This window comes from Trifolium pratense, linkage group LG1 (assembly GCF_020283565.1).
Source record: "Trifolium pratense cultivar HEN17-A07 linkage group LG1, ARS_RC_1.1, whole genome shotgun sequence".
In the NCBI taxonomy this organism is placed as follows: domain Eukaryota; kingdom Viridiplantae; phylum Streptophyta; class Magnoliopsida; order Fabales; family Fabaceae; genus Trifolium; species Trifolium pratense.
Genome location: NC_060059.1, coordinates 28578408 through 28606388, shown reverse-complemented (window position 1 = coordinate 28606388; position 27981 = coordinate 28578408). Strand labels below are relative to the sequence as shown.

The window sequence follows — 27981 nt, the reverse complement described above, 5'->3', positions numbered from 1 at the left end:
GTAGCTTTGAAGTTGTGACTCGAAAGCAGATTTTGTGCAAAATTTTGGTGGGGGGGCAAAATCCAACAAATTATAAAATAGGGGGGGTAAAATTCCGCATTTTAAAATAGGGGGGGTAAAATTCCGCATTTTTCAAAATAGGGGGGGTAAAACTGCATTTAAGCCTAATAAAAACTATCTAAACTCGTTTTTGCATCATTTCAACACCAAAATCAACATTTTTATTTCACAAAAAAAAAAAAATGGATCTTTTCAACACCAAAACCATGTCAACAGTATCATAATCATGTTGCATTCCTTTGCAAAGTGGAGTTCAGAGCAAAATCAAGTTCCACATCTGGCAATTTTGTCCTTAAATTAACACAGCTTTAAGCCTCAATAATTAAGGTGAAAAAAGCACAAGAAATTTTTTACAAGTTAGACCCTGTAGGAAACATATTCCCCAACCACTCGAAGCACAGTCTCCAACTAAAGCAAAGTGAAAAACCCACAATGGGTGAACCGGGCCATAGAAAACATTTAAGTATACCTATACCTATACTTTCTATACAAAACCCAACCCAAAATCTTATATACCAAATGATAAAGGAATATAAATTAACCTCCTGAACACCTAAAATTGCTCCGGTGTAAATGTGTTTGAATCACTATTTAAGGCTATATTCGTCACCTTCTCAGCTGAACAGAAAAATGGAATCAGACAGACTACCCAGGAGAAGATTCACAGCTTCTCTACGCTTCTTTTTACTACCTTGAGAAAGCTTCAATTGCTGCTGGACACAGTACGACCAAATTGACTGGCCAAGATGATACAAGCTTTTCTCTCTAGTTGTAGATTTTTATTGGTTTATCAAATGCATGACGATTCTGCAAAATTGAGAAATAATCATTATAGGCTTCTGAAATCCAAATATGAAATTAATTCCAGTGACATTAAAATCATCTTTCCATTATTGCCATTATTATATGCTTTAAACAAAAACTCAACTACCAATTATTTTTTAGGCTAAAAATGGCTGCTCTCTTTTTCTTTTAATTAAGAACAAGAGTTTTGAGAGGGGGAGGGATTCCGCATTCATGTTAAAAGTGTCTTTTATGGTAAGGGGGAGAATAGTTGGGAGGAATGATCTATCACAGAAGTGCTGGAAACAATAGCAATATATTGCAAGATTCATGTCTGGATGTGTTTAAATGAATTTTTCCTCTTCCATATTTTTTAGTACACCTCACTAACTCATTGTCCACCACAACACGTATCCACTTCAAGACAAGCCTCCATATTATACCTCAAAACAAGGGGGAACTAGCTTCCTAATAATATTTTACCTGATTGGCTGTATATCTTTTTGGTGAATTATCAGTGTGCTCCAGTCCAAGATACTGCTCCCATGCGCCGTATATGTCCCTTCTCTAAACAACCAAACAATATTACAATGTTATTACTAAATCTAGTAGAAAATAAAGAAGCCAACTCCTAATTCCATGAAAATCCCCTCAAGCTTAGAAACAGATGACAACTAAAATGTCGAATTACAGAGCAGAGAGAAATGAAAATACCTGAAACCGATTAGAAATAATATCAGAATCTTGAAGGTACTCAGGACGACCAAGTGAGACAAATGCAAACTTCCACTGCAGGGAACAGACAGAAAAAATATATCAATAATCAATTATTGGAAACCTAAAAGCAACTGCCTTAAATACAAGATTGAAACAATTTTTCAGTCAGTAGACTAAAAAGTAATCATTCATGCCTCGTGTTGAAATTTGCAACATGAAGTGTATAAAGACGTCATTATAATAAAGTATGCATAGGAAAACATAAGTATATTACTATATATAAATATATGATAACCACAGTATACAGAAAAACTATTTCAAACAATGTGTAACAAGCCTCAATATCACAATGAAAACAGAATACCTGAGTTTCAAAATTCACTCGATCTCAACTATTTTATTTAGTTTTACAAAATCAATTCACACTAATATATTAAACGAGGACCCTGTGAATGCCGATCATTCATTAAACTCTCCTGCAAGTAAACATTTATGTTCCTAAAAAACCTCAACAAGGGCTCTCCAATTCGTTCAAATAACTGTTTTTGGGATAGTGCATTATGTTAATCTGTTACACACTATGGCAAGCTACACTATACTAGTATATATATTTGAAATAGTTTAAAATCTTAGTGGGGGCAGTTGCCCCACATTGTTAAAGTTAGGTCCGTCCCTGATTTGCAGCATGGATCAAATCAAACCTGTCTTTGTGTAGCTAGCCACTTTTCTGTCATTTTGATTGACCTGAATCATGAATTATTTTCATGTACATATATAATATTTTAGTTTATATAGTTTTTTACATTTCACTATTTATATTTTTTTTTAAATACGACATTTTTAATCATACATCTCCACCGCTGAAAACAAGTTGGACAAAATTTGAAGAACTTACAAGTCCATTATACACGATTAACCAACATGGGGATAATTGTATCAGAATTTAAAACATAAAAACAGGAGCAGATGATTAAATCAGATTCACAAAATTTACCTTCAAAAACTCTTCATTTGGAACTTGCAACTTCTTTTGTATCCGCAATTTGACTTCAGCTAATGCCTCACCCTCATGGATAACCAAGAAGAAAGGATCTCCAAAGTTCTGAACATGCTGATATTCCCAAATCACCCCCAGTACAAACAAAATATTAGATTATTTTAGAGGTAGTAACAAACTTCAATTGGTTGAAAATGAATTTTGAGCACTAAATAAAGTATAAACATACAAGTCAATGAGTCTTACCATCTGATTTTGAGCAGTGTCTTTCAAAAAGTGATAAACATGTATCATCCGATCGTTAGGGCCGAGGTTCTTCTCTTCTTCGGGAATCTGCGGCAACAAAAAATCCATATAAAACTTGTAGCAAATACTTAATCCGGAGAAGAATAATGTGAGAAAGTATGACATCATACCATTGCAGAAAATGATATTAATGATAAACTCAAGACAAATAATTGGAATAAAGAGACTAATGGAATATGAAAGATTAAATTTTTTTTTTTTCTGAAACGAGTAATGTTGGTTGTTAGTTTGTTGGGCTAGAAATTTAAGAAACCAAATATTTAATTATAAGACAAAGCATGTGCAATGAACCCAATGATATAATAAATTCTAATTATACTTGAAAAGTGAAACATCAATGATATTCTATTTCAAACAACTTCTATAATAGTTTAGTACAATCTAACTTTTTACAATGTCATATGTTCCAAACATAAACAGATACTTGTACATTCATAATGGTTTAGGATGGCGTATGTTAAATGTTATATATATATTGATGTTATTTAAATTTACGTTCCAGTAGTGCTAATTAAGCACGAAGATTTCCCTACTTTGGATTGGAGTTTCATATCTATAATAAAATAACATGTTTATGTTGTAAAAACCAAACTATCTAATAGAAAGCAATAGGTTCTTTAATCAGATTGGATTGGTAAATTAAAAATAGAAATCAATTCAATCCAAACTGCATCTTGTTTTTATTTTTAGATGGGGGCTTAAAATTAATTAAAATTAATCCAGACTGAACTGCAAATACATTTTTCAGAGAAACACATTGAACATTTTGTTGCATAGGAGAAACAAGGTAGATCATGTAAGGGTTCCTCTGAAACTGCAAAAGCACCAACGGAAAACTCAAATGAGATACCCAAAAGTTTGAAAATGGTCTCAACAGAAGGACCCTGAAACCAAACTTGACCAGGCACAAAAAGCTGACAACTAAGGTGCCATGAGAAGAACAAAAGTTCGATAGCCAGGAAGAAGGCGATGAAAGGAAAAGGATGCTAAATGCAATTATTATAGTACAATCCAAAGCATTAGATAACTTGGGGCGGGTCATGGAGGACAGTATAATTTAGCGTATTAAAGTTAGAGTGTCAGATAAAAAGGGAGGTGAAACAGTGCACCTTTTATTACGAATATGGTTTAATTTGATTGATTATTTGGGTGGGGCATCTGTCATTTCCAATATCTCCAGTCCAGATAACAATTTGTACCAACAAAATAATTTTTTTGACCAATACCAACAAAATAATTTATTATTATAAAACAGCATATATTTACCTCCTCTGCTCGTAATGTCCAATAATGATCATTAATATTCTCAATATTTTCATTGACATGAAAAATCTGCAACAGATAGATCATACGATATGATGAGAATTACCAAAAACTTGAAACATCTTCACAATCATTATCCATTATAAAGAAAGAATGAAAACAGCAGCAGCACATAACTATACAAGTATATGCATTAAGTTACAGAGGGTGAATATAGTAGCTTTAGCTTATGTTAGTTGTTCTTAACAGCATCTAAAAGTCTCACATAAGCACGGAAGAGTTAGTTTGAGAAGTGCTACGTAAGCACTATTTGTTGTAACTGTTTTTAGAGTTAGTTACATAGGGTAGCACTTGAGTGAGTGAGTGAAGGTTAAATGATCTAAAATTCTTGTAACCTGACTCTCAAGATTCATGAAATCAAAATATAGAATATTCAAAACTCTTAGATTGGGCCTAACTCAACCATACAAAACCGGCTTGTAAGGTGAGGATTGTCTCTACTAATCAGGTCAGTCATCTCACAAGCGATGTGGGACTTCTTAACAGAAACAATTTAAATTTTTCTTTTACCTGAGTTTTCATATTCCGAGTTTATGTCTGTCTATCTGTAATTTTCTAAATGATGACACTTGACACTTAAATGCATTAAGATTTAAGAGCAGGTTATTATTAATTAAAGTGGCAGTAATGGTTATATTACAACCGTCCCAGAGGGAATATTGATTATGTCCCTTGAGATTACTAGGTCAAACTCTTAGACCATCTCCAATGGTGTAGTACCTATTAGTTACTCATGGTACTTATTAGGTACTACCATTGGAGCAATACTCATTTGAGTACCTAATAGGTAATAGTTCTACAATAAGCATTAGTACCTATTTTGTTTTTGTGGGTCCCATTTATAATGATGTATAATTATTGGTGAGATGTGTTATTGGTAAGGCCTATTTAGAACTTTTTAAGAGATGTTGGGTTGGAGGGATTGAGTACTTATTAGGTACTATTATTAAAAAATTATAAATGAGTGATGTGTACACGTGGGACCCAGTTAAGTACTCAAGAATGAGTATCTCCATTGTGGATGCTCTTAGAATCCCAATGTGGAAGGTGTGTTATAATAATTGCATTAAGTGCAGGTTTTATTATCTGAACTATTACTAATCTTTTCCTAATCTGACACTTGGCACATCACTAAATCTTGGATCACCTAAGTGCTTGTTCCTGTTAGAGGTGTGTTCCTCTCAGGAACAACACACAAATCCACTTTTTGCCTGATAAAGAAACTGAAACATCAACTAGACAACTATAGGAAATCATGTTTACTGATAATGACCAATGTTAGTATTTTCAAAGTAAAATTCAAAATCTACATATTATCTTCACCTTATAGATCTTGTGATTAAATACTTCGAGCAATCTAAGTTCCGCATCAGGATGTGATAAATCTACCTGTATCAGACGGAAAGTATATTAGGTATGAATTTCCATTAATACAGCAGTCACGAGTATTTAGCACAATAATACAAGTATGATTTTTTTAATGAAAATAAACTTTTATCGGTATCAAAAAGAGAAAGGAGTAGCAAAATGATGAATGATAAGGAATCCTCAGTCCAGAAAAAAAAAAAAACAAATAAACAGATATAATGGTTATATTAAACTAATCAGCATAAAAGAAACTGTACACACAAGCCTATCCTAAAACAAAATTAAAGGCAACAATACTCCTAAGATAGGAGCAATCTTTCCAACCATAAAAAACGGAAGAAAATCATGTAAACTACACTTTGCTACCGGATTTTGTTAATCTTGTTAATTACCATTGAAAATGAACATAAGAATATGATCCAACACATATGGATGAGCCCAATCGACAACAAAAATACCAAAACCTTATCGCATACATAGATAGGCCGCATCAATGAAAAATTAAACCAGCCAATCTCACTCTCAGAACTGCACATAACATGCATGTTAAGAGGAACCATTGAACTTGAAGCTGTAAGGCACGCATACCTGGTACCCAATGGGTATTCTGGGGAAAGTACACATTTGGTATTTGTTAGTGCATACTGGATACACACTAGAATAGCTTTTTAAAAAACAACGAATTGGGTACAGTTTGTGTACAACTTGGTACATTGGATTATCTGATTTCTCTTTTGGTTTATGAGAGCAGAAGTTGTTGTCATGAATATCGAGGCCTAATTCATCCCTACAAAACCGGTTTGTAAGGTGAGGATTGCCTCCTCTTTATAAACCCATCTCAAGAATCCTATCTATCCGATGTGGGACTAAATCCCACCGAGTGTTGGCCGCTAGTGTCCAAATCATTTACTCTCCAAAGCATAAATTAGTGTCTTCTTGTAAGAAGTCAGAGCTCGATCACCTATGGTGTCAATTATGAGATGTTCGCTACAATGACATAGATAAACATTGTTCTTATTTTACATCATCTTGCAGCCAACTCAGGGTGGGAAATACAACAGTTTAAAGTCAAAAATGTTTTATTGAATGGACACTTAGAGGAGGAGACTTGTATGAAGATTCATCTAGGATTGAGTCAACAAAGTGAACAAAGTGTGAAGATTGAGAGAGACTTTATAAACAGAAAGCGGAGATCTCTTCTTCATTCTTGTTTATGTTGATGATCAGTTTAAGAGACAATTTCTTGAGGGAAAATCATTTGTAGGCTCCTTGGAAGACTCAAGTGCTTTTTGGGGATTCAAATGACCTAGTGGAAAAGTTGATCTCCTTAGAACAGACTTAGCATATGCAGTCAGTGTTGCGAGTCAGTTCATGCATGACCCGAGGGGGTCATATTTGCAGGCTCTACATTGTGTTCTGAGGTAACTCAAAGTCACTACAGGTACAAGCTTGACTCTGGAGGCATAAACTAATGACGACATCAGTTTAATTGACATGCTCCCTTTTGATGAAAGTGTAGTTGGCAAGTTTCTGAACGCTAATAGTGATAGCCACCAAAATGTTCTGGTTCGCTTTCTTAGGTACATCAAGAGTGTACTAATGAAGGACTACGTTATGAAACCAAGAGTAACGCCCAAGCTCTTGGCTATTTTAATGTTGAATGAGCAGGTTCACCATCAGATAGAAGACCTCCTTTTGGATATTGTGTCCTTGTTGGATGTAAGTTGATCCCTTGAGACCAAGAAATACAGAAGTAGAATATTGTTCTATGGAAGCAACAACCTGTGAACTCACATGGCTGCGATAATTGCTCCATTACTTCCAACCTAGTTTTTCTTGAAAGAACTAAGCACATAGAGATAGAGGGTCAATTTGTGAGATAAATTTTATCAAGTAAAAATCATTATCAGTGTTGTTCTAATGATTGCCTGGCTTATATGTTTACCAAGTCTCATGGAGGTCCTCAGGTTGAATGTTTTATAACAAGTTTGGTGCATATGATGTGTAAGCTCTAACTCGAGGGAGAGTGTTGCCAATTAGGCAATTCCTTAGCTGTGCAGAATCCCAGATTGTGCAAATTAGGATTGAAATTAACAATCATACCAATTAGGCATTTATTGTAATCCCATTATATATATATATATATATATATATATATATATATATATATATATATATATATATATATATATATATATATATATATATATATATCATACAGTCAGCTATGGTCTGATTTAGACAGAAATCTCAAATTTTATTAAAACATAATACTATAAAAAATATACTAATCTAAGTATTGGATTAGGCAGACAAGCCCAAAAACCATGTCTAAATGTGTGAACAAATCTGTATGTGCATATAATTCATGTGGTTTACCATTTTACCTTTGATTTTAGATCATTAATTACATCTTTGACAGTACTATGCTTCGGTAATCTAATTATCATCACCTGAACAAGGAAGGATAATTTGGTTAGAAATATAAAAATTGAAAAAGCAAATAACTCTGTAATAAGAAACAGCAACCACCGACTGTACTAACTTCATCCTTGGCATCATGATGAAAAGCAATTTTGAGTGTTTTTAGGCATTGTAATTCAGGCAGAGGGATATCCAATACTTCATAGTATAGAATATCAGAAGCCTGGTAATAAAATCAAACAACATTAATTTAGCATATCGAAAGTCAGGGAAAACCAGTTTTAAAACTATGCACAGATTTTAAAACTTTGGTAACAAAACATTTTGTCAAAAAAAAAAATCCATTCAAAACTATGCACTGCAATTAGTAACCTGATTGTAGTGAACCAGCATGTCAGACAAATGATCCACCCCTTGGTACTTGATAGGCTGTGGTTTAGGTTGCTGGGAGTAGCAGTTATGAGATGTGAGTCTGATTTTAGAAGGATCATTCAAACCAAGATGTTTAGAGACTTTATCTACAACGTCATCGTAAGTATGAAGCTTTGACCTATTTGATGACAGAGCAGAAATGAACTACCAGAGATATGCCACAATTAACATAAAATTCTTAAAAAAAAAAAAAAAACAAAAGAATTGTATCCTCGACAGAAACTCACAGCTCAAGACTGAACTCATCCTCCTTAGGTTTCTCCAAGAACCTAAAGCGAACAACCTGCACATCAAAGCAAAGTAATTTATGGAAAAGAACTTGGAAATATACAGAACTAGTACCCAAAACGCAAGATTCTTTTCAATATGTTTAATGTTTAATCATTGCAGGGGAATGGAGAATCAAATCAAATACATGGAGCCATTTAATACCAACTGACTAACGTAAACCGGAACAATTCACAAAGAACGCATGTACTATGTTCGGCCAGCATCAATCTTGCCAACGGGAAGGAATATGAGATAGATTTCGTTAGCTAGAAGTGTATTGGGAAGAAGGTTCTGTTAACGACGGCGCTCTTAGTGTTTGCGCTAATCTTTATATGAGTCGGTTTGTATCTTAGGGACGGGAAGAAATAATGAAGTATTCCATTCCCACACCAATACATGAGAGAAAGTTTAGAGAAACAAGAATAGAATAGTTGCAAGGTTTTCCCCTTCCATGAGTCGTGAGTTTGGTCTCTCTCTCCCAATTTCTAGTCATTTGTAATGAATAACAACCAACCCTCCCTTTTCCAATAACTTGTCTGTTTATTCGCATTAGATAGTTTGCATAATAAAAAAGATGTACCTGCCATAACTTCTAATTAAGAAAACAGCCCAACCCTCGTGGGTCTTCTATTATATTGCTTACTAAAATAAAATTGGTCTAACAGACTGATGGGAGATGACAGTTTAGCACAGCTATAACAAAAAGCTAATTACCTAACTAATTGCCAGATAGGCATAATTAACTGAAGAAACACTAACCGATGCTAATTCTGCAGAAGCTGTATTCTACAAGTCAGGGAGAGATGAGGAGTGTTTATACATACTCCTATAAGAATAGGTATCTGGAAAGGAGAATCCAGACTTGCAATGAGAGGAAGAAGGATGGCACGTTGTTATTTAGGTTTTAGGATTTAGGCACACAACTTTCAAAGGCTGGGATCAACTTGAGATGGATCGGATGGTCTGAATTGCTTGAGGAAATCCTCGGCACTACTAATAATACAGACATGATTCACAATCTTAGATGTAAGAAAATAAAACAACTATGAAAACAATATTGCCCAATATACAGACCCTAATAGAAGACTTTTTTAAATAGATTCTTTTTAACATTGTCCAAACCAAAAACACTGCGATACCCCAGAACAACATGCTCATTGTCAATACAAATACTTCTCAAACTAAACAAATAAATAACTAACTTAAGAACTAATTCTCCATATTCTAACTCCTAACATATAGAGATCAGGGAAGTGGCCACACAATTACACTATCTATTTTGCATTGTACATGCTTCCTAGAGCAAGAAGACATAGAAATTGAGGAAACAATGACTTAAAAGTTGAATATCAGAGAAAAAGCAATTATAGTCTAACTTAAATATACATACTTGACGGTTTTGCACATAATCGAAGAATGAAGGGACATCTGGATAGCAATATTGCTGTCCATCGCTAACTTGAGGGGACTTCTGGAAGCAAATAATATCACCATCCTCTAGCTGTTCAAAACACAACCATGCCAACAAAAGTTACAATCATAATTGCAAATATTGACTGATATAATTCTAAAGCCAAATTATAAACACTTAAAGCAAAAATAAGAATATAAAACACTTCAAAGTTGAAACATTCTCAAAAGCACTGGAAACCCAATATACAGTTAGTCGCTGATAATTTATACCTGATTTTCACGAAAAGTGGACTTCTTGTCGACATGTTCACACATGATTTTAGGTTCAAATTTTATTTCCTGAATATGAACATCATCATGTAAGCAGTGTCTCATTATATTGTTATTGCCAGGATGGAAGATAATTATAAATGAGATGCAGAGATTGACTAACCTCAAACAGATCAATTTCTTCATCCGGAGCAAATCCAGCCATTTCATTTAGTCTCATCAGTATATCTACTGGCTTTCTGCTACCCATCACAAAAAGCCTCCCAACATACCTAAGGAAACAAAAGAAAATAGATTTCATCAATTAAATGTAGTTACAATCCTAATCAGTGCTGTGAAATTGTCGTGATGGCACTAGCATTGTGTTATGACATGGGGATACTGTAACAACCACCATAGGCTGCAACGCCTATTGTATCCACCATTCTTCTGCCATAGCCCTCAACTTCATATTTGTATGAAGCATTTGGGAATGGCCGCCATAATCTGCCAATGATAACACTAATCCTAATTGCGATTGGTAAAGCACGTACCGAAGCTTCTGACTTGAAGGTTCATAAAGTTTAAAGAATAGCAACAACTCCTCTTTCAACTTCTCAGGAGGAGGAATAGGTCGCAAATCCTAATTCATTGTTCAAGAGATAAATAACAAATCCATGTCAGTAATGGCTCAGTTGGAGAGGGAAAGGAAAATACTAGTTGCAACTACCACACTATCAGAAAGATGAAATGAATAAGAAAAACATTACCTGCCCCGTTTCTATTTCCAAAAATAACCTTAGCTCTGCATTATTTGCCTTATTAGAAACTTCTCTCAACTGTCCAACCTACAATGATAAAAATGCCGTGTCACAAATCATGATTAGAAAGGTAACAGTTCAGAAGCTTCAAAAAAACTTTTACTCTGCCACTCTAATTCATTTTTTTTACATATTGTTTTATAAAATTTGTCATGAAATTTATCAATTGCTGTTATGGAACCTTGTATCAAATAATTTTCAATCCGATGTTGAAAAAATGTGTATTCATTTTACGAATAAAAAATTGTCTGACAATATTAATACATATGTTTAAGAAAGGACAGACAAAACACAGGACACAAACATATTACGACTTGGACAAAAATACCGTTAGCAACAAACTTCTAAAAATGGTAGGAACAATGTGTTTGGATTGGCACGGTTATGATTTTTAAGTGTTTGGGCTTTTTTGAATGTCTGATGCTAAATCTCAATAAATTACCAGGTAACTAATACGATTTTACAATACGTACACCATGACACTGTATTTTAGCAAATATCAGGAATTTATCAACATTTCATCATTTAACAATAGACTTTCGTTAGCAACTGCAAAAAATAAAATCATATCATCAAGAAAAGCAGACAAATCAGTTTTCAAAATCACATACTGCCAAGGTTAAGAATGAGGTCATCATAACTAACGTAAAACACAAAGACCTGCCAGCCACCCTGTTATTAACAAAACATAGAACATTGGAAGTTCTTTGATCTACTTACTGATTGTGTTTCTTCCTGAGCTGTCACTGGTCTATTTGGCCGATATGTATGGTTTTGACGCTTGGCCCACATCCAAAAACGTTGGCACTCAACTGGTATGCCAAACTCTTTCGCAACTTCTTCCTGATCAAAGCTTCATTATCAGAAAGATATAAATAAATTCAAATGATAATTAGTTTTATAGGACACCTAAAGCCAAATAGATCATTCAACAATATCACAAGATGTGATGAAGTAAACAATGAACTTGGCACTATGCTGTATAGAATTTATTCATGAGAAAATTGATGTATTTATAAAATACAAAACTATTATGTGGTTGTTCAGCCTGATAGCAAGTCTTCAAATAGCCCTCAATTTGTAGAGGGGGTGATATCTTTGAATAATTGAGTTTTTTGTTCTTGCTTAATACAGATTTCTGTTCTCTTTCTCTCTTCTGCCTTTCCTTTGATACGAATTGATTACTGTTCAGTGGGGATTGCCCAGCTGAAAGGGAGAAAATCCTGACAGATGGACTCAACCAACTTACTAACAAACTGGGAATGATATATATTCACTCACTTTAGGGGGAATCTTGTTAATATGTAACTATTTCCGTAGGCACATTATTCTGTAATTATTAGCAGTTTTTTATATGGCCAATTAACAAGGCCCATTAGTTAGAGCTTGGTCTATATATAACTGCACAACAAAGTTCATTTTATATAGGCTTAATGCAATAAATACAAATAAATGTAGGAGATAATATTCCTATTTAAATTATAAAATATGCCTGTAAAAGAAACTATACAATAATTACTAAGATCTTAATCACATTTTCTACATATATATAATTGAACAAATTAAAGATTGTACACTAATTACATAATAAAATAGGTCATACCTTGAAAATGATAAAGGGTGTCTGTTTTTGAATGCGAAAACTTCGCACTTTATCATGATCCACAAGGTCAAAGAATATATCCTTTCCAATTTGCTCATGCAGATCAACATCACGGGCAATCTGGGGCCAACAGAAGAATAAAATAGTTACAAACTCTTTTATCATACAAAGCACCCAAAGATAAAAACTATAATGATAACTTGAAAGGGAGAGCTAGAGTTGTAACCTTTACAATAGTGTACAAATGAGCCTCAGCCTTCTCCTTCTTCTTCTTCTCTTTTTCTTCTTGCTCTTTCTTTAATCTTATCTAAAATGTATTGTTGAAAAGGAATCATTTTATGTTGAAAATACAAGATAAAAACCATACGAAATCAGTGAATCAGAGAGCTTACTCGAAGGTGTTTGGCAATGTCCTTCTCATCCACATTACAAATTATCTTATCCTTGTCACATTCACGCACATAGACAAGCATGTATGCATTTGAATACTTTGTAAATTTAAAAGGAGAGTTGTTGAACCCAGGATTTGTATGAGGTAACTGTCAACAACAAAAAATAAAGCAAATAAAAACCGGCATGAATGTGTCAAAAAATAACAAAAACAAATATCAGAGAGAAGCCAAACAAATGCAAACAGAATATTACCTCTTCTTCACCACCATACTGCTCTTCTAAAGCCCTGTTTGTATCTTCTTTTGTTACTCGTTCGTCGTCGAATTTAAACCTGAAACAAGCAAGTTACATTTTCTTTTCAAATTTAAAATCAGGAACAAAACACATAGATATATTAAGATCCAACAACCCCATAAGCAGTTTATATAAATACATCAAATTGTTAATTCATGCTACAAGGATAGTCATATGCAGCACTATGTACAAAAACGAAAAACAAAAATGATGAAACTTTTACCACCTCGTCCAGATACAACTTACAAGGACAGTTCTTCACAATATTATTTCAAGTATCGATAAAAAAAAGATATGGAACTCTTGATCTGTGTCAATTTGGTTGAAGTAAAACCAGTCAATTAAAAAGGGATATCATATTCAAATTGTGACTGAATTTATAATTGTGTCTAAACAACCCAATTTTAGCAAGAGATTTAACAAAACTGAAACAAAAATTTATCAAAACAGAAAGAAAAAATAATTACCAATACCATTTGATCCTACCATATCAACAAAAAAATAGCCCAAAACTGAACACATCAACAACAGCAATAAACGTCCAAATCATTTTTTAAACAGCAATATCATAAGAAAACTTGAAGTTTTCATAAAGATATTGTTCACCAATCACATCACTGTGTTACAACCACCAGCATCGTAACACATTTCTTTCCTATTTCAGTAGTGGTCAATATAGTTCTTAGGAATCATTTACCTCACTATATAGATTTCGTGAAAAAATAAATAAGTGCACAATTATAAACTGTGGTGAATACAATAAGAGATATCAATATTTAAAGGATTCCTTAAACTGGTACATACCACTGATTTGAAAGAGTTGGACGTATATATGCATAGTAGTGTCCACCATGAACTCCACCGCTGTGAACCAAAACACTGCAAACAAATAATTAAGACAAGGTCCACACGTAGATTAGAAAATCAACGAGAAGGGTGGGATATTGTATATTTTTAAAATAATCACCCATCATACAAATATACTATAATAAGTCGATTCAGTTTTGGTCATCAACAGATAGGCCAATTATCAAGTTAACAAATACAGATTCTACCAAGTGGCTACCTAGTACCTAGCCTCAAGCTTCAATTAGTGTCAGCAAAGCCCAACGCCTATTGGGAGCAAATTCGATATTTCATCAGGCGGATGCTTATCAACCTTCCTCACCCAGGTATTTTTTTTTTCATTCTGTCGCTACAAAGATATTTCATGGCTAGTCACTTTCAACTAATATATACAATCCTATTATATTTTTCGTGACTACCTTTCCATTACGCCTTCATGGCTCATGAGCACATTGTGTTTAGCTATTCCTTATTGCCATGGGCTATCTTTGGATTGATGGAATGTGTAGGAATAAAAAAGAACATGATAAATGAATTCAGAAATACGGATGAAAGAAAGAAATCCTAAACTTAAGCCTGACCTCACGGCTTTCCTAGACCTATGCTGGCCCTATGACTATCCCAAAGAGATTAGCATGACCTTGCTGATATTCCAAATGAAGCCTAGCCATGTGGCAGTCACAAAGAATCAACCTATTACATCTAACAATATAAAGATTTAAATATAAGCTGGTAATGATATGAGCTTGTTTGTCTTTGAAATCCTGGTTTAGCAAAAGTCCAACAGACGGACATAAAGAACTGAAGAAAAGTTCAAATTTTAAAATCTGAGCAAAGCATCTTGTCAAAACAATCTGTAACTCGGTTGAAATTCTAGCATCCAGAAAATTCAACTAAGATCAGGTAATGGGTTGTAGTACAATAGAATCCATGAAAGTCAGTCCAATTAAGAACCAACTATCCCAAAACTTCAGTAGTAGGTTGAAGATATATGAAAGGGTTTCATTACATCTCTTAACACACCCCCTCACCAGAATCTTTTAGGCTTGGAGTATAACCAATGTACTAATCAAGTTTTACTATGCCCCCTCACCCGAATCTTTTAGGCTTGGAGTATAACCAATGTACTAATCAAGTTTTACTATGTGCTGAAATTTAAGGTTAATTTATAAGAATGGAGACAGCAACTATTGAAATCCTAATATATTTGTCATGGAGGCTCCAATACCAAGTCAAGAACCAACTATCCCAAAAGATTATGCCATTGAGCAAGGATACATGAATCATTTTTATCACATCTCAAAAGTCTAAATAATAAAGACCAGTTTCAAAAGTTATGCCATGCAGATTGCAGATGTCAACAATAATGATAAGACCAGTATTCTTAGACTATGGGCTGTGATGTTGAGTTAGGCCTCAACCATATTCTAAGATGGGATCGAATCTTATCCTAAATCCATTGGGCCACCTCGGCCACACTCCAAATATTACTCCCTGTATGTGAGGTGTAAAATAGATATGGATATGGAATTGGTCTAAATATTGATTATTAGTAGCGCGCAACACTCACCATACAAGGCGGTTTTGTTGTTAAATTAGAAGCAGTTTTCTAAAAGTTATATAAAGAACCAGAATATTTACCAATAAAACTGAAATAGCCATGGATAATAAGAAACAGATTATATGCATTTGAGTCAAACAAATCATAACAAATGTTAATCAACCTAAAATCCACAATTCTCGCGATGGGAAAAGATACAAAAATCACACTTCAACAACACAGCACTAGATACGACTGAATTTTCATAACCTTTTCCTATAAGCCTTCTCAGTATACTCTTAGAGATGATATGTAAAAGCACAATTCTGTAGTCCAGCTGCAGTCTTTCGAAACCTAAAAACGAACTCTACTACATACTAATCTTTTGGTTTAGGCAATACTTGTTAGGTTCAAAATAAGAGAAGACGAGGTTTTGAATGTCACTCTTAGCATACTTTCCTCTTCAAGGACAACTTTCATCATACATCCATGTTTCTATTGTGCTAATTGAGTATGAACCCGCTTCCCATTCCAAATTTTCTACCTACCCATTCCCCAAATTCAAACAAGCATGATAAGAAAAACCATTTCAATAATCAGATCGAACAGAACAAAAAATATGCTTATATTTAAGATCAACCAAGTGAATTTTCCAATACCTGTGAAGTGTGTAAAGGTTGCGAATACTTCTGTCTGCTTCAGGAGATAGATACTTTCCATTATCCCTATCAAGATCTAGTTGCAAGGGGAACTCATAGCGGTCATTGATCTGTTTACAATTAAGTTAATGGCCATTACAATTACAGGTAGCACAGAGTAAAAGATTATTAATGCAATACTAAGCCAACAAATAAAACAATCATTCATTTTATTCACATGCAATGGCAATATAAACGTAAAGGAAGTAATAAAAAATAGTAATAATGTCTTGGAAGTTGTGTAGTTAATTCAAAACATGCGAGAATATCAAAGGTGAGGGGTTTTTATTGATTCTTTAATCTAATACTAACCTTTACCATTGTGTCTCGCACAAAATCATACTCAAACCGTTTTAACTGAAGCTGAAGAACAGGTGGAAAATCAATGAACAATACACCCTTCTTTGCTTCCTGAAAGTATAATCACAATCATGATGTAAAAAATAACAATTCTAAAATATGAAGATAAAAACTGTAGGTAAGGAAGTTCATCCTAACCAAAAGCTAAAATACATGGTTATGGTATGGATTGTACCTGTAAACCATACTGCTCTGCATGATACTTGTTATCACCCTCAAGCTTTTCTACTTCCACATACTTATCAAAAGAAGCATACACATCTGTACAGCCTTTGACATCCAGCTGAAGATCTATTAAGAAAAAATCAAATAATCAAAATTCAGAAGGTACCAGAATAGAAAAGGGATGATGTGTAAACAATGGCATCGTAATGCCAAAAATACATACCATAAAATGATTCTTTTCTTGTTGATTTATAATCCACAGTCATGCATTCAATATAGTTCATATGGTGGCCTTCAAACAACTGCTGTATAGTGCCTTCAACAACAGTTCCCTGGGAAGTGGAAGCCTCAATAAATAATCTTCCAGACATAATACACAAGTGGGAAGTATCTAGAGTAAAATCTAATTTACCTACAAAATAACTATATGAAGCTACCATTAAAAAACCTTTACCTTCATTTTGTCTTCTAGCTTTTCACAGAGAACCCTATTAAGTTCTTGGACATCATGCTGCATGAATGAATCATACGTATCCCATCCAAAAGACTTGGTTAACTCTTTTGTTGATACACTGCTGTCATTATACTGCAACTTGTAAAACAAACTCTGTAATGCCAGAGGAATGCTCCCAGATGGCATATCATTTTCAGTCGTGGGCATATGGTACACAGCCTGAACAAAGAATTTTAAGCATAAGGGACAACCTTCTTTGGGAAAAACAATTAATAAAGTTCTATGCTACTGACTAACCTTTCTGAAATAAGGAATGTGATACAGTGTCTGAAGTAGAGAATTCATGTAACAGGTAGCTCCTTGGTTTTTCAAACCAACACAGCCAGTTTCTTTTTTTGAGTCATGTGCCCAGTAATCAAGATCTTTGCGCACATTCACATCAGCCTCAAGTATACATCTGTCATCCATGACATAGCCTCTACTAGGATCATACAATTCAGAAAGAGGCATGAAATTAGTGAAACCCCAATCACTCTCACGTGCATTAAACTGGTGCTGTGTTTCTGCAATATCAAAGAGCTCAAGATTGTTATTCTCTATAAAAGAAAAGAGAAATGCACCAAACATGTTATCTTCAGAAAGACAAAAAACATGAAAAATATATAAAGTAGAGAGTAATAGAGACTAAAAATCTAACATAAGTGTCCAACCTCTCAATATCAGACAAAGAAATTCAGTAAGAAACAATGACCAGAGATCCAAAGACAGAACAGAAATACAAGGAAAAAGTAAAACAAGAAGATTTTAATTATTAGTTTCTCAAAAATTTAAGATCTTGAAAAGTGAACACCCCAAGAGTAACATATATGGATTGTTCAGAGAAAAGGAATGACATGTGTTTTTTTTTAATTGATGTGTCACGTGTGTAAACCACACAACAGTTATGTTAATATATATTCTACATGAAGCAAAGGTAACAAAGATTTATATTCATCCTAACTACCACAATCACATGATACAAAATCTGTATTTATATTCTTTAAACAATTTCCCTTAAGCCCAAGCATACAAATCATATACACCAGGCTTGTTAGATATATAACTTATCTGAGAACATCTCCAAGACATTATTAAAAAATATATACACCAATAAATCATTTGAACTAGCGAAACTAGCGGTGATGTCATCAGGTAAAAAAAATCTCCGCCGAAATGATAATCAATCCTAGTGTGGTCTTCTCATGCAATATTCTATTTGAGGTAATATACAGGGCATCTTAATCATCACAAATGAATGCCATTTATAAAACCTCCCTAAAACTCACTTCTTAAAGAGCAGTATTGTATTTGAGGCAACATACAGAGCATCTTAAAATGCAGAGCAATAATGTTTAAGATAGAATTCAAACATGTTTGACTAACCAAAAATGAATCTAGGAGGTCCTAACATGGAACCAAAAAGCGGCTCTTTCTTAAGAGTTTCGAACATAATTTTTCTTGGTTTTCCCCTACCTCTACCAAATAGGCTACCTTACCTTCCATCTGATCTACTCCCCTTACTATAGAATCAACTGGTCTCCTCCACACATGCCCAAACCACATAAGTCAAGATTCAACCGTCTTTTCTACAATAGGTGCCACTCCAACTTACTCCAATGTTATCATTTCTAATCTTAATTTATCTAGTATTTCAACTCTATATAACCTAGTGCCATAATAAATCAATTTCGAAAGAAAAATGTCAGTCAAAGCGATATTTCTTGACACCATACTGCCAAGACCCTCTCCCCTTTCATTATCTGGTCTGCAACACAATTCCCCTTTCTTAACTATTCAGTGTCCACATAACAACATAACTCCTATTAAGATTTCCATACATTTAATTTAACACCCCATAAAATATAACTTTAATAGTTCTGCCACTTAAATACAGCATAATAAAGAGAAAAACATGTCTCAACGAACATCAGTTGAAGAAAAAATACCTTTTCTGATGGAATATTTACTGTGAGCCTGATTGACCACAGTTAAACTGAACTGTGCAAATCTAGTCCAGCCATAAGGCATTGTCACTGAATCTGCAACATCTATATACATTGACAGATGTTCAGCATTGTTCCCCTTCGGAAAGATCAATATCCGCCTGCTCATTTCAATCAATATCAGCCAAAAGAAAAAACTTAAAAATAGTTTAGCACCCGCAATACACAAAAATATTAGAGATTTAACACTGATTTACAAGACCATAAATGGACAAACGTACCATTTATAGCCCCCAACAGTGAAAACGTCCGAATAATGTTTCTTTGGAAGCCTCGAAAAATTGTCAATAGTCCAAGTAAATCTCCCAGCTGGTGGATCTTCTACTGCCATAGCATCCACTGTATTTGTGTTTTCTGCATGTACTACTACCAAGTACAAAAAGGACCAAAATAAAAACAGGACAATAAAAATAAGTCTAACCATTGCTCAATTACAAAAAACCAGTTACGAAAAATTGAAACAGTCACATCACACCCTCGTCAATTTCAATAAAACAAAAATTAAAACTATCAAAACCAATACAAATCCTCTTAAATTAAAGTAACCCCATGCCGTTTCACACATTCATCCACGTCCACTTAGCTCTCCAATAACAAATGCATTACATGAATTCGAAAAAAGAAAAAAAAAAACTTATTTAACCCAAACAAAAATTAAAATGATAAAAACCACTAAAAATCCTCTTAAATTAAACTAACCCCATGTCGTTCCACTTATTCATCCACTTAGCTCTCCAATAACAATTAACAAAAGCATTACATGAATTCAATTAAAAAGCCGAACTCTCGAAATTCAATCGATACTACAAAAATTCACACACTCATCCAGTAACTTCTCCAACAACAAGCATTACATTAGTTCCAAAAAAATAAAATTACCTTCCATAGGTTGGGGACCTTCAACAACCAAATCAGAGTTAGGAACAAGCATCTCAGTATCCTCTTCCAGATTCTGTTGCTACAAACAAAAACACGCAAAAATCAGATCCGGTTATCTAAAACCCTAGTTATTCACAAAACAAACAAAAAAATCAACAAAAAAAGATCGCGAGAGAAAATTATAAAATCAACGGAATGTGAAAAACGATTCGTGAATAAAATTGAAGCAGAAATGAATAACGACGAAATTGAAACGCGAATAAGGATTTTTGATGATTACATCTAATGGCGGAGTTGTGGTAATAGTCATCGGAGAGTGTGGTGGTGATGAATGAGGATGAGATTGAATTGAAGAATGATGAAGTGATGAAAAAGAAGGTTTGAGAATTGTGAATAATGAAATCGCGAGAGAGTGAAGAAAAGAGAGTGAAGAATGGGAAGAGAACGAAGAGGAAATGGTTTTGTTAGTAGAGATGGGCTGCTTAGCATCCGTTTGGTACGGAAAAGGATAGTGCGGGAATTTGTTAAAAAGATTGGGCATTATCGTCGTGGCCTCACTTCTCAATTTTCCTTAGTAAAAATATAAAAAATTATAATAATAATAATAATAATAATAATAATGTCTCGTAAGTATAGCTCAAATGGTAGCTACCAGGGACATTATTGGAGTAGCCGGGGTTCGAACCCCAAATTTCACACTTCTTCACATTTAAATGTGTGGGAGTCTAGCCATCAGGCTACTTGACCCAAAATAATAATAATAATAATAATAATAATAATAATAATAATATAATATAATGCAATAATCTATACCTAGTATATATATAAAAAAAGGAAAATACTAAATAGTGCCCCCGGGGCACTGTTTAAGGAACCAAATATAGTAATATCATATTAAAGTTTGTGCAGTCAACGCCTCGAAAGTCTAAAAAGTGTTATTTACAATTTTAAAATTTCCTTTTTTGGTTTCCTTAACCAGTGCCCCAAGGGCACCGGTTAGCATGACCCAAAAAATAATTAAAAAAACGCAAAATTACACCGGGGATCCTTTATCTTATTTATTTGTAACACTTTAGTCCTTTATCTTTTATTTGTAACAATTCAATCTTTTTTCTCATTTTTTATTAAGCCACATCAAATAATTTAATTTTTTAAATATAGTTTTATTAGAAAAATAAAAATAAGAACAAGATGAAAATTTTCACCATCTTGATCAAGTTCTTTGAATCTTGATATTCTTCCTTTGAATCTTCATCATTTTTCTTAAATAAAAAATATTTCTACTCAAATATACCTCCTAATATCATTAATCTTTGTTATGTTAACCTCAAATCTTCTTCTAAACACAAAAATCAAAACCTCAAATTCTCAATAAACCCTAAATTGGATTCAATAGTTTGTAAAGGCTTGCAAATAATTGTGGTTCTTGAGCAATGATGTAATTGACTTTGGGACTGAAACAAGCCTCGAAACAGAATCAGTGGGTGGTTGGATAACCTGAAAATTAATTATCATTGAATGAATGTTGAGATTAATAGAGATTTAAACCAGATGAATAATAATGTTGTTAGCTACTTTATGGGATTTGCTTGGATTTATGTTTGCAGACGTGTTTGTTGTTCATCAACTTCAATACAGAGATATGTTTGTTGCACTTCACCAAAAATTTCAAATTATTTTTCCTTCTTGAAACTATATTGGAGATGATGAAGGAGTTTGTGGGCTTATTGAGAATTTGGGGTTTTGATTTTTGTGTTTAAAAGAAGATTTGACGTTAACGTACATAACAAAGATTGATGACATTAAATGGTATATTTGAGTAGAATTTTTTTTATTTAAGAAAGATGTTGAAGATTCAATGGAAGAGGACGAAGATTTAAAAGAACTTGTTGAAGATGATGAAGTTCTTCATCTTTTTTCTATATTTTTTATTTTTTTAATAAAAATATATTTAAAAAAATTAAATTATCTGATGTGGCTTGCTTTTTTAATAAAAAATAGGAAAAATGACTAAAGTGTTACAAATAAATAAGATAAACGACTCTTTGTGTATTTTTGCCTAAAAAAATTTATTTTTTTAGTAGCAAAAATATAGTATTTTTTTTACATAAGTTTGCATAGTAGAAAATATGGATTACACAACGCGCGTGTCTGACTGCTAGTGTGACATAAAAAAATTGTTATAAGTTAGTTGCAGGTTATATATGCAAATTTATTTATGTGGCTTGTTCTCATTGGTTGATGGGTAAATACCCTCAAATAATGAAGGGTGGAGTAGGGTCTCACCTTTTAAATATCAACCATGTAGTTCTCAAGGTAATGGGTTTTGGTAATTCATAATTCGGCTGCGAAGTAAGTAAATTCAGTTAAAAATTGTTCTCACCAGAAATCAAACTCGGGTAATTGTTTATATACCTAAATTTAAGATGTATTTATCAGGTAAGAATCATGATTTTTTTCTCCCTGTAAACCCACTTTTTTTGTTTATTTCTGTAATACCCCCGTTTTCAAAATATTTCTCGTAATACCCCTGTTCGGGGACAAAAACTGCAGCTACGCAGTGCCTGCACATGGCGGAATTGGGAGTCTCGCCATGTCAGTGAGATGGCGGAATTGGGTGTCTCGCCATGTACACGTGATGGTGGAAAAGGGAGTGACGCCATTGACTGACACCGTTTTCGGTGCTTGCGTACATACAGCAGGTGTTTTTTTTTTTTACGTTTTTCTGGCCAAAAATGGCCTTTTTTTTAAAATAATTATAATTAATAAAACTAAACATTATTAATAAAAAATTAAAATAAATATATACATTGCGAAATATATTTTATTCAAATAGTACTAATAATACACACTAATACTACATGTGTCCGCCGATGCCACAAGAGGGACGATTACGATGACGAAGTCCAAGTCCAAATAATTCTTCATCATCGGTGTCATTATTCTCCTGCACTACAAGAAAATTTCTAGCCGCTGTTACTGGAGAGGGGGTTCAACCGGAGCCGACGCAGAACCTTGACCTTGAGCCCACGATGAGTTTAAATATTCGCCCGATAATTGTGCCAACGTTAATTCCTGAGGGGGTTGTTGGGTTGGTTGGGGTTGTGTAGATTCACCGGATTGGTAAAGATTTCTGAAATTCTCATTGAAACGTTGCGTTCCCGGTGATTCGAAGTTGGCGTGGTCGAAGTCGAAGAAATTCCGCGTTTGTGGAAATGGGGTCACAAAATCGGATTCACTATATGACATCGACATCACAAAATCGAAACCACATACAACAACAACTTAACCAATTTTTTTCAAGGTAGTGTACAAACGATGTGGTTCTTTTTCATTTTCAACAAAGGAAAACATCAATTGCACTTCCAAATCACCCTTCAATTTGTACCAATATTTTGTCATTGTAGCTTCGAGTGAGTCACTTATGATGTCCGTGCATGAATTTAAATAGGCCATATGCTCGATTTCTATATGTTCATTGTTTTTCAACAAAAACATTTCTTGAATCTTACTCTTTAAAGCAAAAAGAGAACTCAATTTGTCAATCATTAATTTAAAATGTTCATGGCGGCCTTCAAATTTCACAGAAAATAGAGGTGTTGATGATAAATAGTTGTCATAAACATTGGAAGAATATATCATCTCTTATATAATAAAAAGTGTAAAAAGTGAATGAGCACAAACAAAATGAAGAAGATGAAGTTAGTGTGTGAAAAATGAAATTGTAGAGTGTAATATTTATAGAATTATATGAGAATTGAATAAAAAAAAACCAAAACTGGTCCCTATGCAGAAGCAGCGTGTGACATCAATCAATGACATGACTGCCAGTTTCGCCATCTCCTTAGCATGACATGACTGGCAGTTCCGCCATCCACATGCACATGGTGGAACTCTGATTTTCGCCATCCATATGGACATGGCGTGACTGCAGTTTCCGCCATTCTGCCTGCATGGCGTGACTCTGATTTTCGCCATGTGCAGGCACCTGCAAAGCAACACTTTTTGTCTAGAACAGGGGTATTACGATAATTATTTTGAAAATGGGGTATTACGGAAATAAACAAAAAAAGTGGGGGTACAGGGAGAAAAAAAATCAAGAATCATTATTTTGAACATCGGACACAAATAAGTTTTAAACACAACTTAGCCATACGTGATATATTTAATTTGATTATGCTTGTTATGTTTCACTAATAACATCTAACTTTGTCATAATTATATAATTTCATTGTTATGTATTCAACAAAAGCAAAAATAGAAGAAAAAAAAATGAAATTTTTATATAAGTTCAATTAATCTCCTATAGCCTACAAACATCAATGCATGAGCTTAAAATAACCATAATTTCAGAGAGTCTCCAAAATGTATATCCATCATTCAATCAAAATTCTCAAATTCTTATTCATCCACCAGTTTCTGTTTTAGGATGAATGTGAGGCTACTTTGACCGTTAGTTGTCTCGAAAGAAAATATGCAAAAAACCTTAGAAAATCCATGACAACCATATCTCGAAGCACCGTAGCAAAAATAATGATAATTAGCCTTACACAAACAACACAAATTGTACTTTTTCAAATTTGAAATTGACCAAACAACCATTAAATTTTAATTTAAAAATCATTCAAGTTTGAAGAGTAAAGTTCAAACTCTGTTTTATTATGTTTCTTAGGTAAATTAATCTTTGATAGTGAAATATTTCAATCTAAACCTATCATCATTTCAACGAAGAAAAAAAAAAGTATAAAAATCAGGAGCTCCAAGGGTCCATCACATACACGTAACAGATAGTTAGTTATTGAAATTCACATAGTATAAGTAATCACGCATACTAAACACTTTGATTAATTAGGCATCAAAACTACAACAATCTCACGTCACAATAGAATTAGTTTAATTTGTATGGTAGATTGTATTAGATGATATATAGTTTAAACAATATGAATTAGTATTATGCCATGCTTTTAAACTTTTCGTCCAATATTTTTGTTTTTTTTTTTACTATGCAGAGACAACATTATGCAATGCAGTAGATGCATCTCGTCCATTATTGTTTCTCGACTTTTGTGGGTCGGGAGGCATGATTCGCCCCAAAGAGTATCTGCGAGGGATGTGGTAAAATCCAAAAATACTGTTGTTACCTAAATCATGGGTAGCTTCCTCATCAACGTCATGTGGAGTTCTTAGCAGCTATAGATACCGTTTTCCCCATAGCCTTTACTCGCGGTCTTTTATTCTTCACTCATTTTGTGTCTCAATGGAGACTAGTGTCACGATTCCAACTAATTTTGAGTTGGTTGAAAAAATGCATCATCTTATATGGAATGAATTCAACAATGTGCAAACCCCTAGTCTATTTTGTCAAAAAAATAATTAACCAACAGACTGTTTAGGGATGATGATGGGGATAATGCATGTTGCTAGCTTTCTTGTATCTCTAAAAATCAATTTGCAATATTATGTTTGTTATTCATTGTTTTTAAGAATTAAGGGTAATTGTTTATATACCTAAATTTAAGATGCATTTATCAAGTAAAAGTCGTTTTGAACATCGAACACAAATAAGTTTTAAACACAACTTAGCCGTGCGTAATATATTTAATTTGATTATGTTTGTTATGTTTCACTAATAACATCTAACTTTGTCATAATTATATAATTTCACTGTTATGTATTCAACAAAAGCAAAAATAGAACAAAATATGAAATCTTTATATAAGTTCAATTAATCTAGTTTGACATAAATAATTGTATGAATGTTTACGGATAGAATCTTCTATAGCCTACAAACATCAATTCATGAGCTTAAAATAACCATCATTTTAGAGAGTCTCCAAAGTGTATATCCATCATTCAATCAAAATTCTCAAATTTTTATTCATCCACCAGTTTCTGTTTTAGGATGAATGAAAGACTACTTTGACCGTTGATTGTCTTGAAAGAAAAGATGCAAAAAGCCTTGGAAAATCCATGCCAACCATATCTCCAAGCACCGTAGCAAAAATAATGATAATTAGCATTACACAAGCAACACAAATTGTACTTTTTCAAATTTGAAATTGACCAAACAACCATTAAATTTTAATTTTAAAACCATTAAAGTTTGATGAGTAAAGTTCAAACTCTATTTTTATTATGCTTCTTAGGTAAATCTTTGATAGTGGAATATTCCAATCTAAGCCTATCATCATTTCAACGAAGAAAAAAAAGTGTATAAAAATCAATAACAACTGGTTAAGGTTTACTTTATCTCACGAAAAACAAGTAATGACAATTTTACTTACTCTATTGCACTTTCACAACAGGTATTTTTTGTACCACTTGCCACCAATCAATACCAATTAAGAAGCTTAATGTGAGGTAAATTGAATTTGAGTAAACTAATCGAATTATTCAAATTAAAATCAATTTAATTTCAGTTTGAATATCGTGTGTATAATGTAACATTATTTATACCTCTATAATAGGGGATGATTCCGACTTTATACCAGTAGTATCTCTATAGTTTCCCTTATCTTCTTTTAGTCTCATTATACCTTATATGAAATCCTCATATTTTTTCTGAAAAAAAAAAAGAAGAAAAAAGAATATTTCATGACATGTTTCATTGAAGTTTTTGAATGGAGCTAAAATATACTAACATAGAGCATGTTTGTTTAAGCTTTAAAAAATGGAAATTACTATAATACCCTTGTTATTTTTAAAAATACCAAGGGTATTATATATATATATATATATATATATATATATATATATATATATATATATATAGGGGGCTGCTAACTTAGACCCAGTTGGGTCTAAGTTAGCAAGGTGCACCTTTTCAGTTGGACAAAAATACCCATTCTTTTTAATTAATTAACCAAATTACCATCAATGGACGCGGATCCAGTGTCGCGCGCGTACCGCAGGACCATGGTTACAAACCGTTGATTTCCATCAGACAGCCAAGATCTGATCTCATCAAGACTGTCTGATCAATCAGACAGCCCAGATCATCCGAATCCATCAGTTTCCAGCGCGTGCACCACACTTGATTACACCCTGGAGAGAGAAGAATCTACTTTTTAAAAGCAGGACACGTGTCGCTGTCTGATCGGCTGAGCGTGATTTTTTTCCATTTAATACTTTGAACTCAATTATTTCGTTGTAAATTAATTTTTTTTTTTTATACCAAAATTCATAATTTTTTTTCTCTACAAATAGAGACTTGGTTCGTTTGATTTGGACACAGAAAAAAAAACCCAATTTTTCACTACCTTAATCTCATTTTTCACTACCTTACATCAACTCTCTGAAACCATTGTACCAGATAAATGGTTTCAGAAGCAAACACAATTAATAAATTACTCACTGAAACCATTCTACCAATAAAATGGTTTCAGAATACAACTATGTGCAACCATTCTAGAAGCTAAATGGTTTCAGAAGCAAATAACTAATAATCAACTTACTGAAACCATTCTACCAGCAAAATGGTTTCAGATTACAACTCTCTGAAACCATTGTACCAGATAAATGGTTTCAGAAGCAAACACAATTAA

The 27981-nt window shown here is 33.4% G+C and overlaps 1 protein-coding gene across 4 annotated transcripts; it reads right to left on the bottom strand.

Moving 5' to 3' along the window:
* Positions 1-249: 249 nt before the first annotated feature.
* On the bottom strand, positions 250-20973 carry LOC123909861 (ubiquitin C-terminal hydrolase 12-like). Of its 4 annotated transcripts, none has more exons than XM_045960792.1 (32): positions 20718-20973; positions 20438-20516; positions 19780-19924; positions 19502-19659; positions 17814-18079; positions 17517-17735; positions 17286-17394; positions 17073-17188; positions 16850-16948; positions 16499-16608; positions 14258-14332; positions 13412-13490; positions 13159-13305; positions 12993-13073; positions 12767-12886; positions 11884-12006; positions 11113-11190; positions 10897-10985; positions 10527-10635; positions 10364-10432; positions 10071-10181; positions 8638-8693; positions 8351-8528; positions 8100-8201; positions 7942-8007; positions 5510-5575; positions 4130-4195; positions 2804-2890; positions 2555-2671; positions 1558-1632; positions 1327-1410; positions 250-867 (listed from the first exon to the last, which is right to left on the bottom strand). In XM_045960792.1, exons 1-32 carry the CDS (start codon positions 20745-20747, stop codon positions 826-828), a joined length of 3351 nt encoding a protein of 1116 aa, XP_045816748.1. In that variant the 5' UTR covers positions 20748-20973; the 3' UTR covers positions 250-825. The 4 variants fall into 4 exon arrangements, with proteins under 4 accessions (XP_045816748.1, XP_045816754.1, XP_045816767.1 ...); XM_045960798.1 differs by having other exon boundaries at positions 19780-19921; positions 20718-20966; XM_045960811.1 differs by having other exon boundaries at positions 19780-19921; positions 20438-20510; positions 20718-20946.
* Positions 20974-27981: the final 7008 nt, after the last annotated feature.

What these genes read in the sequence shown, in the direction of transcription:
- LOC123909861 (XM_045960792.1), bottom strand. Translation starts at nt 20,747, where the DNA reads ATGACTATTACCACAACTCCGCCATTAGAT. An exon ending in AAGAAAAGAATCATTTTATG is followed by an intron (nt 17,189 to 17,285) that starts GTATGTATTTTT and finishes TTTTCTTAATAG; the next exon opens with ATCTTCAGCTGGATGTCAAA. An exon ending in CCACTTTTCGTGAAAATCAG is followed by an intron (nt 10,182 to 10,363) that starts GTATAAATTATC and finishes TGTTTTGAACAG; the next exon opens with CTAGAGGATGGTGATATTAT.